At 46.7% G+C, this 14109-nt stretch overlaps 2 protein-coding genes across 2 annotated transcripts in view; one reads left to right on the top strand and one right to left on the bottom strand.

Annotated features, from left to right (window-relative positions):
- Positions 1-11882, bottom strand: part of LOC129716190 (tropomyosin alpha-3 chain-like) — a 54701-nt gene extending 42819 nt beyond the window's left edge. The window contains 2 exon segments of the mRNA XM_055666059.1: positions 4699-4824; positions 11604-11882. Of these exon segments, the coding sequence (XP_055522034.1) occupies positions 4699-4824; positions 11604-11717 (240 nt within the window). The 5' untranslated portion in view covers positions 11718-11882.
- LOC129716192 (protein GOLM2-like) overlaps positions 7645-14109 on the top strand; it is a 55687-nt gene continuing 49222 nt past the window's right edge. Inside the window, exon 1 of the mRNA XM_055666062.1 lies at positions 7645-7765. The gene's annotated coding sequence lies outside the window, so the exon portion shown is untranslated. The remainder of the gene's footprint in view (positions 7766-14109) is intronic.

The following is a 14109-nucleotide window of genomic DNA, read 5'->3' as shown; positions in this document are numbered from 1 at the left end:
AATAAGATCCCCTCTCATCCTTCTAAACTCCAGTGTATAAAAGCCTCTCTCCCACTCTCTCTCGTCCAGGACAAGGGGTCACAGCTTAAGGATAAGGGGGAAATCCTTTAAAACCGAGATGAGGAGAACTTTTTTCACACAGAGAGTGGTGAATCTCTGGAACTCTCTGCCACAGAGGGTACTTGAGGCCAGTCCATTGGCTATATTTAAGAGGGAGTTAGATGTGGCCCTTGTGGCCAAGGGGATCAGAGGGTATGGAGAGAAGGCAGGTACGGGATACTGAGTTGGATGATCAGCCATGATCATATTGAATGGCGGTGCAGGCTCGAAGGGCCGAATGGCCTACTCCTGCACCTAATTTCTATGTTTCTATGTCCCCTCTCTCACACATACACACACGCGCTTGCACACACTCATGTGATCATCTTATGATCAAGTAGTGAATGAGTTTTTCAAGCAAAGTGGAATCATCTATTTATTTATTTATCAACTTGAGCCAGTCACCTCAAAGCACTTTACACCCAAGGATGTCCCTCTGAAAGGTAGTCGTGTAGGAAACACAATGGGCATTTTTAGCACAGTAAACTCCTCCAACCATCAGTGTGATGATGATCCATTGTGAAGGTAATTAAAGGAAAGATATCCGCCACTTGGGATGTCACAGAGTACTTCCCCGCTCTTCAAAATAGCCAGAGAAAGCCAGGAGGTGATGTTACTAACAGGAACAGTACATCTTCAGTATAACATGAGAGCATTTTGTAAGTTTCTATAAGATCCCCCTTCAATCTCCTAAATTCTATACTCTCTAGAATTTAGGAGATTGAGAGGGGATCTTATAGAAACGTACAAAATTCTTAAGGGGTTGGACAGGCTAGATGCAGGAAGATTGTTCCCGATGTTGGGGAAGTCCAGGACAAGGGGTCACAGCTTAAGGATAAGGGGGAAATCCTTTAAAACCGAGATGAGAAGAACTTTTTTCACACAGAGAGTGGTGAATCTCTGGAACTCTCTGCCACAGAGGGTAGTTGAGGCCAGTTCATTGACTATATTTAAGAGGGAGTTAGATGTGGCCCTTGTGGCTAAGGGGATCAGGGGGTATGGAGAGAAGGCAGGTACGGGATACTGAGTTGGATGATCAGCCACGATCATATTGAATGGCGGTGCAGGCTCGAAGGGCCGAATGGCCTCTACTCCTGCACCTAATTTCTATGTTTCTAAAAGGTCAAAATAGGGTAGTTGAGGCCAGTTCATTGGCTATATTTAAGAGGGAGTTAGATGTTAGTTCTATGTTTCTATCAACTGTGTAGGAAGGAACTGCAGATGCTGCTTTCAACCCAAGATAGACATAAAATAGCTGGAGTAACTCAGCGGGGGACAGGCAGCATCTCTGGGGGATGGAATGGGTGACGTTTCGGGTCGAGACCCTTCTTCGTACCCGAAATGCCACCCATTCCTTCTCTCCAGAGACGCTGCCTGTCCCTCTTAGAGCTTTGACTACTACCTTTTGTTCTCAAATGGTTAGAATGGGTCTCAAACCAATAACCTTCTGATTTAGAGGCAAGGATGCTACCAACTGATTGTACCTGTATCTTGTATTTTTGCATAAGATTGCAGACTGTCGGGTCATTCAGTCTATCAACATTGAAACATAGAAAATATGTGCAGGAGTAGGCCATTCGGCCCTTCGAGCCAGAAACACCATTCAATATGATCATGGCTGATCATCCAAAATCAGTACACCGTTCCTGCCTTCTCCCCACAACCCTTGATTCCTTTAGCCCTAAGAGCTAAATCTTCTTCTTGCGTATGGCGTGCACAGCCTAAAGTTGTAGGACAACTTGCTCTATTTGATCTTATTTGATTGTGCACGCCGGGTTGATTGCATTCGTCGAAACAGGGCGGACCACGTGAAGGCTGCAATCTCTCACCCCAGAGCTAAATCAAACTCTCTCTTGCAAACATCCAGTGAATTGGCCTCCACTGCCTCCTATGGCAGAGAATTCCACAGACTCCGCATCTAGCCTGTCCAATCCTTTAAGAATTTTGCATGTTTCTATAAGATCCGCTCTCATCCTAAATGCCACTGAATACCCAGTGGAAAGCCCAGTCGACCAGGTTCCAGGTTCAAGAACAGCTTCTTCCCGTCAATCATTTGGTCTTTAACAACCCTGCAGAACTCTAGTCATAAGCGTACCTCAGCATCAAACAAAAACTGACTTTGTTCTACAATAGTTGTTCTGCATACTTTGGATTTTGCACTATCATGGTCCAGTGTGGACAATCTCCTTGTGACTGAGTGGGTTTTCTCTGGGTGCTCCGGTTTCTTCCTGCACTCCAAAGCCGAATAGGTCTCTCGGTTACACAAAAAAGCTGGAGAAACTCAGCGGGTGCAGCAGCATCTATGGAGCGAAGGAAATAGGCAACGTTTCGGGCCGAAACCCTTCTTCAGACTGGTTAAATGGCTTCGGTTAAATTGCAAAGTGTCCCTAGTCTGTAGGGATACTGGGTGATCGCTGGTTGGTGCACAGCGGAGTCGGTGGGCCGAAGGGCCTGTTTCCGCGCTGTATCTCGCAAGGCTAAGGTCCAAATCAAATAAACAAGACAACAGATATGGGACAGCAGGGGAGTGGACACCTCCTCATCCACATCGGTGATGCTGAGGTTGAAAGGGTCAAGTTCCTCGGTGTGCACATCACTGAGGACCTCTCTTGGACACTGCACACGGACACGATAGCTAAGAAAACCCGCCAGCGGCTCTATTTCCCGAGTTTGGCCTGAGCGCCGGCATCCTCAGAAACTTCTACAGATGCACCATCGAGAGCCTGCCGACGGGCTGCATCAAAGCCTGCTACGGGAACTGTTCTGCCCACAGCTGGCAAACCACTACAGAGACTACACAGCACATCACTGGCAACTGTCTCCCGGCCATTCAGGACATTTTCCACCAGCGGGCGGTGCCTGCGGAAGGCACACAGCATCATCAAGGACCACAGCCACCCAGCACGCAGACTGTTCTCCTTGCTACCGTCAGGCAGACGATACAGGAGCACGGCTGCACGTACCACCAGACTTAAGATCAGTTTTGACCATCAGGCCATCAGGCTTCTGAACTCATAAACACATCATATATGTTGATTATTTTATTTATTATTGTCTTTTCCCTATACCAATGTCACTTTTATCTTTCTTTAAATCTTATTTTTATCCTTGTAATATAAATTGCTGGTAAAAACATTTAATTGTACTCCGTTGACCCTGAACCTTTAACCTACTCGTCCCCCCCATCCTCCTCTCCCTCATCTAACCCCCCCCCCCCTCATTCCTACCTCTCCCCCACCTTTCTCCCCCCCCTCCCTTTCCCTACCTGTCTGGCACCACCTCTCTCCCACCCCCGCTGGTTCCCTCCTCAACCCCTCAACTCCTCCCCCATCCTCTGGGACCTCATCTCTTCCCACCTGCTCACTCGGAAACTTTTCATCCTCCTCTCCCAAGTCGATGGCCTTCCCCCGGCACATCTCTGGATCCTTCTACCAGATGGACCTCGACCCCAATCTCCTGCACACCGCATCTCTCTTCCCCGGGGAACACTCCTCTCCTCTCTCCCACTACAGATCTCAGCCATCCCCCACCCAGCGGCGCAGGGGATGTCTCCTTGCTCTCCCCAACAGACATCCCCCCCCGGCGGTACCTCTGCGGAAGGCTCTCCTCCAGCCCACCAGCACGCAGAACTCTTGTCCCCACTCCGTCACATGGCTGCACGTACCACCAGACTCTAAGAACTCTTTTTCCATCCTATCTCCTGATCAACCTGTTCTATTTCCCACTCTTCCATAATATTGTCTTTCCCTATACAATGTCCTTTTATTCTTTCTTTAAATCTTATTTTATCTTGTAATATCCCCCCCTCAAACACTTACCGTTGACCTAACCTACTCCCCCCTCCATGCTCTTCCCTCATCTCTCCCCCCCCCCTCTCTCCTACCACCTCTCACCCACCTCCTCTCTCCCCCCCTCCTCTCCCCCCCTCTCCCTCCAAACCCCCTCTTCTCCCCTCTTTCCCCTCCTCTCTCCCCCTCCCCTCCCCCATCCTATCTCCCCCCCTCCCTCCCCCCCCCATGCTCCCTCTCCCCACCCCACTTTCCCCCCCGTTCTTCCCCCCCTAATTCATCCAACCTCCTCCTCTCCCTTGCCTGAATGCCCCCCTCCACCCCTTTCCCATCCCTCCTCCTACCTCCTCCTCCTCGCCCACTTACAATCCCGCAAACCCTCATCTCTCCCCCATCTCAATCCCCCTCCTCTCTCCCCCTCATCTCTCTCCCATACTCCTCTCTTCCCACCTCCTTTCCCCACTCCTCACTCCTCCCCCCTCCTCTCTTCCCATCCTCTCTTCCACACCCTCTCTCCACTCATCTCTCTCCCCCCTCCTCACCTCCCCCTGATCGATCCCCCATCAGGGGCCTCCCTCCTCCCATAAATCCCCTTCCCTACCTTCCTCCTCTCTCACCCCGGTCTCACCTTCCCCCTCCTCCCACCCCTCCTGTGTGTGTGGGGGGTGGTTAGTGTGCATATGACGCCGCAGGCCCCCTCCACCCCCGCAACCGCGCGTTGAGGGGATGGGACCCAACGGGTCCTCCTTGGTCCAGTGACAAATAAAACTGAACCGAACAGAGGATAATGGCGTGAGTGCCCTTCACTTACATCAGCCGCTTTCTTCTCAGCCAGTTCCAGTTTTTCCTGGGCATCTTTCAGGGCCTCTGAATACTTGTCCAGTTCATCCTCCGTACCCTTGAGTCTCTTCTGCATTGCCGCCAGCTCATCTTCTAACTGTCAGGGAGCGGCCAGGAGAATCGAGTGGAGAAGGGGAAGGGAGAAAACAACAATAAATCAGCTGATTATTAAGAGGGCAGAGGAAAAAAATATTTTCGTTGTTAAAAGAATTGTGCAGAAGTTAAATTTAAAGTCATTTGGAGTAAATGTGCCGATCATTCAATTTTATTTGTATAGCACATTTAAAAACAACTCACGTTGACCAAAGTGCTGTACATCAGTGCAGGTACTAATGTGATACATACTATGGTTCACAGACCTAACAATACATGCATAAACTGTTTACAGCGTTCCCTCAGAGGGCCTCAAAAAACGCTAGGGAGTAGAAATAGGTTTTGAGCCTCGATTTAAAAGGAGTCGATGAAGGGGGCAGTTCTGATGAGGAGAGGGATGCTGTTCCACAGTCTAGGTGCTGCAACCGCAAAAGCGCGGTCACCCCTGAGCTTAAACCATGACCGCGGGATAATCAGTAGCCCCAAGTCGGTCGACCTGAGGGACCTGGAGGTAGAATGGTGGGTTAGAAGATTTTTGATTTGGAAAAATGCTCCAATACCAACAACAAAAATGTGGATTTCAAACATGTTCGAAACATTACACTTGGAAGAGATGAGACTCCTCCTAGCAGGTAAAGCAGATCACTTCCAAAAGACATGGTCTGCATTTATGGAACTATTACAAGCTAAGGTGCAATAATAAGTTAAAATATAAAGGCTACCAGGACCTGGTAATGGGGGGGTATAAAATAATTTTTTAATAAAAACACGGTTGGTATATCCTTTTTTGCGGAGTTTTGTGTTACAATAGAGCGATTGATTTTCCTTTCTTCCTTTTTTTTCCTTTTCTTTCTAGGGTCTTATTTATTTTCTTTGCTTCCTTCTCTAATTCCTTCCCTAAGGGGTTCTCTTCTCCCAACACTTTCCTGCACCTTCACGATTCTTGCTTACTTTCCTTACTTCTTTTATTTCCATCTTTTTTAAAGCTCAAAAAATGAAGTGGTACAACATAATGTAATAAGATATATGCGATGTATTAATGTGATTTACTGTACTGCTAATAAAAACAAAATTAAAAAAAAGAAAAAGATTTTTGATATGGGGGGGGGGGGGGGGGGCAAGCCCATTAAGGGCTTTGTATACAAATAAGATGAGCTTGAAGTTGATTCTGTACCGTACTGGGAGCCAGCGGAGAGAGGCCAGGATCGGGGTGATGTACGGGTACCCGTCAGAAGTCTCGCTGCGGCGTTTTGAACCAATTGCAGGCGGAACAGGGAAGAGATTGGCTGATGCCAGTGTATAGGGAGTTAGAAACATAGAAATTAGGTGCAGGAGTAGGCCATTCGGCCCTTCGAGCCTGCACCGCCACTCAATATGATCATGGCTGATCATACAACCCAGTATCCTCTACCTGCCTTCTCTCCATACCCCCTGATCCCTTTAGCCACAAGGGCCACATCTAACTCTCTCTTAAATATAGCCAATGAACTGTGGCCTCAACTACCTGTCGAGTTATGCTTGTAATAAGGCTCGTACCACGACGTAAACAGAGTATATCTTTAATCTGTACAACAGCAGCAACAGCAACAGCCTCGTGTGTAAGCCCAGGCAACTCCCTAACTGCCCACACCCTGGGTTCCAGTCACATCCAGTTACTGGAGCCTGGCTTCTGGCACACAGGGTCCTAGTGCCCCTCTGCTCAGCCTTACACTATTATTGCATAATACCACACACTACCCTCTGTGGCAGAGAGTTCCAGAGATTCACCACTCTCTGTGTGAAAAAAAGTTCTTCTCATCTCGGTTTTAAAGGATTTCCCCCTTATCCTTAAGAGATGTGACCCCTTGTCCTGGACTTCCCCAACATCGGGAGCAATCTTCCTGCATCTAGCCTGTCAAAACCCTTAAGAATTTTGTAAGTTTCTATAAATCCCCTCTCAATCTCCTAAATTCTAGAGAGTATAAACCAAGTCATTGCATTTTCATTCAAGCTATATTTAAGAGGGAGTTAGATGTGGCTAAAGGGATCAGGGGGTATGGAGAGAAGGAGAGAAGGCAGGTACGGGATACTGAGTTGGATGATCAGCCATGATCATATTGAAGGGCCGAATGGCCTACTCCTGCACCTAATTTCTATGTTTCTACGTAAGTCTATCCAGTCTTTCTTCATAAGACAGTCCTGACATCCCAGGAATCAGTCTGGTGAACCTTCCCTGCACTCCCTCTATGGCAAGAATGTCCTTCCTCAGATTTGGAGACCAAAACTGTACGCAATACTCAGGTGTGGTCTCACCAAGACCCTGTACAACTGCAGTAGAACCTCCCTGCTCCTATACTCAAATCCTTTTGCTATGAAGAATGTCTTTCCTCAGATTAGGAGACCAAAACTGTACGCAATCCTCCAGGTGGGAATGTCGCCCACCTCTCAAAACATGGGGGGGGACGTGTCCCCTCTGGCCCCCCCGGGTTTTCCGCCCCTGGTGGCGACAGTCTAGTCTTCTAAAAAATTGCCTACGTGGGACAGGCCCATTAGACTGAGAGTCAGGGGAAAGGGGAACAAGAGATATAGATGGTGATGTAGAGAGATGTGGAACAAATGAATGAAAGATATGCAAAAAAAGTAACGATGATTAAGGGAACAGGCCACTGTTAGCCGTTTATTGTACTGCATCTTGCAGTAAATGTATCCTCTATCTGTGCGATGTGAACGGCTTAATTGTAACATGTTTGGTCTTTCTTTGACTGGATAACAGGGACAAAAACTTCTCATTATACCTTGGTACTCGTGACGACTATAAACTAAACTACAACGTATCATTTCACAGGGAAGGCGGTGCACATCAAGAGTTGCAAAAGGATGGTGACGTGGATATGAGAATGCAGAGCCGGGTTGTGGACTACATCCAGGAGTTACAGTGAAGGCCACAGAATATCACAATAATTTGCGTGAGTTATTACAGTATTATCGTAACGATTGAGATAAGTCAGAGATAAATTAGGTAAATTCCCGGGATGGCGGGAATGATGTATGATGAAAGAATGGCTAGTATTCGCTGGAATTTAGAAGGATGAGGGGATCTTGTGGAAACATATAAAATTCTTTGAGGATTGGCCAGGGTAGATGCAGGAAAAATGTCCCCGATGTTGGGGGGGAAGTCAGATTCAGATTCAATTTCAGATTCAATTTTAATTGTCATTGTCAGCGTACAGTACAGAGACAACGAAATGCATTAAAAAAGTCCAGAACCAGGGGCCACACACAGTTTAAGGGGTCACAGAACTTAAGGATAAGGGGGAAATCCTTTAAAACCGAGATGAGAAGAACTTTTTTCACACAGAGAGTGGTGAATCTCTGGAACTCTCTGCCACAGAGGGTAGTTGAGAAGAATTTAGAAGATTGAGGGGGGATCTTATAGAAACTTACAACATTCTTAAGGGGTTGGACAGGCTAGATGCAAGAAGATTATTCCCGATGTTGGGGAAGTCCAGAACTAGGGGTCACGGTTTAAGGATAAGAGGGGAGTCTTTTAGGACCGAGATGAGAAAATCATTTTTTCACACAGAGAGTGGTGAATCTGTGGAACTCTCTGCCACAGAGGGTAGTTGAGGCCACAGTTCATTGGCTATATTTAAGAGGGAGTTAGATGTGGCCCTTGCGGCTAAGGGGATCAGGGGGTATGGAGAGAAGGCAGGTACGGGATACTGAGTTGGATGATCAGCCATGATCATATTGAATGGCGGTGCAGGCTCGAAGGGCCGAATGGCCTCTACTCCTGCACCTAATTTCTGTGTTTCTATGTTAAGAATAAGGGGTAGGCCATTTAGGACTGAGACGAGGAAAAACCTTTTCAGCCAGAGAGTTGTGAATCTGGGGAATTCTCTGCGATAGATAGATAGATAGATAGATAGATAGATAGATAGCCTTTTATTGTCATTCAGACCGAAGTCTGAACGAAATTGCAGCAGAATCCTTTATTTGTCATTCAGACCTTTAGAGTCTGAACGAAATGTTGTTGCCTGCAGCCATACATGTAATAATAACAACACACAATAAACACAAATTAACATCCACCACAGTGAGTTCAACAAGCACCTCCTCACTGTGATGGAGGCAAAAGTCTTTAGAGTTACTGTTACAGGAGGCAATAGAGGCCAATTCGCTGGATGTGTTCAAGAGAGAGTTAGATTTAGCTCTTCGTGCAATGGATCCCAATCCTAAATTTCACCTACCAGGGGGTAAATATGTTGATACTGGATCTATACATATCTTTTCTCATTGACTGACTGTGTTTGGTACTTGTATGTCGGTATCTGTTCATCATTAGTCGTTCATAAGTAAGTGAAATAACATTGTTACCTGCTATTAAACGGGACAAAAAATGTTGGGAACCCCTGTCTTAGGGAGAAGGGCATCAAGAGATATGGGGGAAAAGCCAGAACGGTGTACTGATTTTGGATGATCAGCCATGATCATATTGAATCGATATGATTCTGGCTCGAAGGGCCGAATGGCCTACTCCTGCACCTATTTTCTATGTGCTATATTTAAGAGGAGAGTTAGATGTGGCCCTTGTGGCTAAGGGGATCAGGGGGTATGGCGAGAAGGCAGGTACGGGATACTGAGTTGGATGATCAGCCATGATCATATTGAATGGCGGTGCAGGCTCGAAGGGCCGAATGGCCTACTCCTGCACCTAATTTCTATGTTTCTATGTGTCTAAAGGGGCTGTCGATGGCAGGACTGTCATGCGCTGAGAGAATGGAGCGGCTGGGCTTATATACTCTGGAGTTTAGAAGGATGAGAGGGTATCTCATTGAAACATATAAGATTGTTAAGGGTTTGGACACGCTAGAGGTAGGAAACATGTTCCCGATGTTGGGGGAGTCCAGAATCAGAGGCCACACAGTCTTAGAATAAAGGGGAGGCCATTTAAGACTGAGGTGAGAAAAAACTTTTTCAACCAGAGAGATGTGAATTTGTGGAATTCCCTGCCACAGAGGGCAGTGGAGGCCAAATCACTGGATGGATTTAAGAGAGAGTTATTATTATTATTATTATTAAAGCTTTATTTCAGACACAGGTCCATATACACATCAAACAGTACAAAGGATTACAAAGATACATTAAGAAAAACTTAGATAGAGCTCTAGGGGCTAGTGGAATCAAGGGATATGGGGAGAAGGCAGGCACGGGTTATTAATTGGGGACGATCAGCCACGATTACAATGAATGGCGATGCTGGCTCAAAGGGCCGAATGGCCTCCTCCTGCACCTATTTTCTATGTTTCTATGTTACGGGCAGAACGTACAAACTCTGTACAGACAGCACCCGTGGTCAGGATCGAACCTGGGTCTCCAGCGCTGCAAGCTGCCTGTAAGGCAGCAACTCTACCGCTGTGCCACCGAGGCCGCCTACTGTTCAACATTCCCACCGTAGAATCAACTTCTCCTTATTTACACTTAATAACTTTGAACTAATTCATCAGAACAGCCAGTAAATTCCTCGATTAAAGCAGAAAAGTGCCAATTTTTTCTGACCATGTAACCCGAAAAACATCTCAACCCTGAAAACACTCTGGTAAATATTTTCTGAACTTTCTCTCAATAATGTCATGAATTATCCAAAGACCTGGGGGATAAATGCTGAGGTGAGAAAGAACTTTTTCACCCAGAGAGTTGTGAATTTGTGGAATTCCCTGCCACAGAGGGCAGTGGAGGCCAAGTCACTGGATGGATTTAAGAGAGAGTTGGATAGAGCTCTAGGGGCTGGTGGGATTAAGGGATATGGGGAGAAGGCAGGCACGGGTTATTGATTGGGGACGATCAGCCATGATCGCAATGAATGGCGGTGTTGGCTCGAAGGGCCGAATGGCCTCCTCCTGCACCTATTTTCTATGTTTCTAATGGTTCATTGTGGCAAATATATAACAGAGCATTCTATGGTAGACATAAATGCTGGAGAAACTCAGCGGGGTGAGGCAGCATCTACGGAGCGAAGGAAATAGGCAAGGTTTCGGGTCGAAATCCTTCTTCAGAGTTACGACACGAAATGTTGCCCATTTCCTCCAGCGTTTTTGTCTACCAAGGAACTGCAGATGCTGGTTTACACCGAAGAAAGACACAAGAAGCTGGAGTAACTCAGCGAGTCAGTTAGCTTCTCCGGAGAAACGGTATAGGTGACATCTCGGGGTCAAGACCTTTCTTCAGACTTAGAGTAGAGGAAGAGAACTTCCTCTAAGTAGGCATACCTTGAGGAGATTCTGCCCAAGGTATAACCCACTGAGCTATGCCCCTGTCCCACTTAGGAAACCTGAACGGAAACCTCTGGAGACTTTGCGCCCCACCCAAGGTTTCCGAGCGGTTCCCGGAGGTTTTTGTCAGTCTCCCTATCTGCTTCCACTACCTGCAACCTCCGGGAACCGCACGGAAACCTTGGGTGGGCGCAAAGTCTCCAGAGGTTTCCGTTCAGGTTTCCTAAGTGGGACAGGGTCATAATAACTCTTCCTTATCTCTGTGTTTCTCTCTCCCCTGACGTTCAGCCCGAAGAAATGTCTTGACCAGAAACATCATCCAGATATATTGCCTGTCCCGCTGAGTTACTCCAGCATTTAGTGTCTTATCTTTGGTAGTTTCCTAAGTGGGACAGGGGCAATACTCTGGCATTTTGTGTCTATATTTGGTGTAAACCAGCATCCGCAGTTCCTTCCTCCACGTTTTGTCTGCTCCACTGCAAAATCCCCTCAAAGGATTTGATAAACTGTAAATCATGTTCTTCCTTCTTACCTGCTTGCTCCTCTCCTCTGCTGCCTTTTTATCTGCCTCTGCTTGCTCCGCTCTGTCAAGGGCGTTCTCCTTGTCGAGCTTGAGCATCTGCATCTTTTTCTTGATGGCCTCCATCGTGTGGCTTTAGTTCACCTCCTTGCGACAGACGAGAAAGGAGTTATGGGCCGATGCTTCAGGAACTCTGCCCAAGACCACGTCGCCGGGGAGAGAAAAGGATGCCCTGGGACAAAGTGGCCTCTCCGCTCTCTCTCACCCGAGATGATGCCCGCTCTTGTCCTGAAATCCAACCTGAGGAGTATTTTACTGGTTCCCACCCTAGGAGGTGGTCTTGTCCAGATCACCATTGGCTGGCGAATTGCAAAGAGATCACGCAGCCTTCTGTATTTGGGCTTAGAAGACAACTGCTTGCTATTAAAAGAATAGACAGCTGCTCTCCTCACTAATATTTTTTTTTTATACTCGCCACAGACTAGCCTTTACACAGAGTAAAACAGAAATTACAGTAATTCAGAGAGTCGCACAGGCCCTTCAGCTCTTACTTGCCCACAACGACCATCATGTCCCATCCATACTAGTCCTATTTGCCTGTGTCTCGCCCATATCCCTCTAAACCTGTCTTATCCGTGGTACCTGTCCAAATGTTTCTTGAATATTGTTATAGTGTCCTAATCTGAGGAAAGACATTCAGCTAGAACAAGTTAGGGCTTTATTCTTTGGAGCGCAGAAGGTTAAGGGGGGGACTTGATAGAGGTTCTTTAAAATGATGAGAGGGATAGACAGAGTTGACGTGGAAAAGCTTTTCCCACTGAGAGTAGGGAAGATTCAAACAAGGGGACATGACATGAGAATTAAGGGACTGAAGTTTAGGGGTAACATGAGGGGGAACTTCTTTACTCAGAGAGTGGTAGCTGTGTGGAATGAGCTTCCAGTGAAGGTGGTGGAGGCAGGTTCGTTTTTATCATTTAAAAATAAATTGGATAGTTATATGGATGGGAAGGGACTGGAGGGTTATGGTCTGAGCGCAGGTATATGGGACTAGAGGAGATTATGTGTTCGGCACGGACTAGAAGGGTCGAGATGGCCTGTTTCCGTGCTGTAATTGTTATATGGTTATATGGTTATTCTTGCCATAGAGGGAGTACAGAGAAGGTTCACCAGACTGATTCCTGGGATGGCAGGACTTTCATATAATAAATAATAATAATAATAATAACTTTATTTATAAAGCACTTTAAACAACTGCAGTTGCCACAAAGTGCTGTACATGAGAACTCATGGACAAGAAGTTATTACAAACTATTAAAAACCGTAAAACAAAGGACTATAAAACTAAAAATTAAAAGACATTAAAAGCACTGAAAACAGGAGCAATGTCTCAGCCAGTGTCGAAAGCCAGAGAATAAAAATGAGTTTTTAGGGTGGATTTGAAGATGGACAGTGAGGGGGCCTGTCTGATGTGCAACGGCAAGGTGTTCCAGAGTGCCGGAGCAGCAACAGAAAAGGCTCTATCCCCTCTGAGCTTCCGCTTAGACCTTGGTACCTCAAGGAGCAGCTGATCAGCTGACCTGAGGCACCGGGCATGAAGAAAGACTGGATAGACTTGGCTTGTACACGCTAGAATTTAGAAGATTGACAACATTCTTAAGGGGTTGGACAGGCTAGATGCAGGAAGATTATTCCCGATGTTGGGGAAGTCCAGAACTAGGGGTCACAGTTTAAGGATAAGAGGGAAGTCTTTTCGGACCGAGATGAGAAAATCATTTTTTACACAGAGATGGTGAATCTGTGGAATTCTCTGCCACAGAAGGTAGTTGAGGCCATAGTTCATTGGCTATATTTAAGAGGGAGTTAGATGTGGCCCTTGTGGCTAAAGGGATCAGGGGGTATGGAGAGAAGGCAGGGATGGGATACTGAGTTGGATGATCAGCCATGATCATATCGAATGGCGATGCAGGCTTGAAGGGCCGAATGGCCTACTCCTGCATCTATTTTCTGTGTTTCTATGTTTCTATCATATCGAATGGCGGTGCAGGCTGCAGAAACCAAAGTTCCTAACGGAAAAATAAAGTTCAGTGAATTGAATTGAATTTGAATAAAACATATAAGATCGTTAAGGGTTTGGACACGCTAGAGGCAGGAAACATGTTCCCGATGTTGGGGGAGTCCAGAACCAGGAGCCACAGTTTAAGAATAAGGGATAAGCCATTTAGAACGGAGACGGGGAAACACTTTTTCTCACAGGGAGTTGTGAATCTGTGGAATTCTCTGCCTCAGAGGGCGGTGGAGGCCGGTTCTCTGGATGCTTTCAAGAGAGAGCTAGATAGGGCTCTTAAAGTTAGCGGAGTCAGGGGATCTGGGGAGAAGGCAGGAACGGGGTACTGATTGGGGATGATCAGCCATGATCACATTGAATGGCGATGCTGGCTCGAAGGGCTGAATGGCCTCTACTCCTGCACCTATTGTCAATTGTCTATTTTTGAGTTGGATTTCAGTTGAAGTTCCTCCA

The sequence above is a fragment of the Leucoraja erinacea genome, unplaced genomic scaffold (genome assembly GCF_028641065.1).
Source record: "Leucoraja erinacea ecotype New England unplaced genomic scaffold, Leri_hhj_1 Leri_183S, whole genome shotgun sequence".
NCBI classification, from domain to species: Eukaryota; Metazoa; Chordata; class Chondrichthyes; order Rajiformes; family Rajidae; genus Leucoraja; species Leucoraja erinaceus.
Note: the sequence above shows the minus strand (reverse complement) of the source record. Positions and strands in the feature narration are given on the sequence as shown.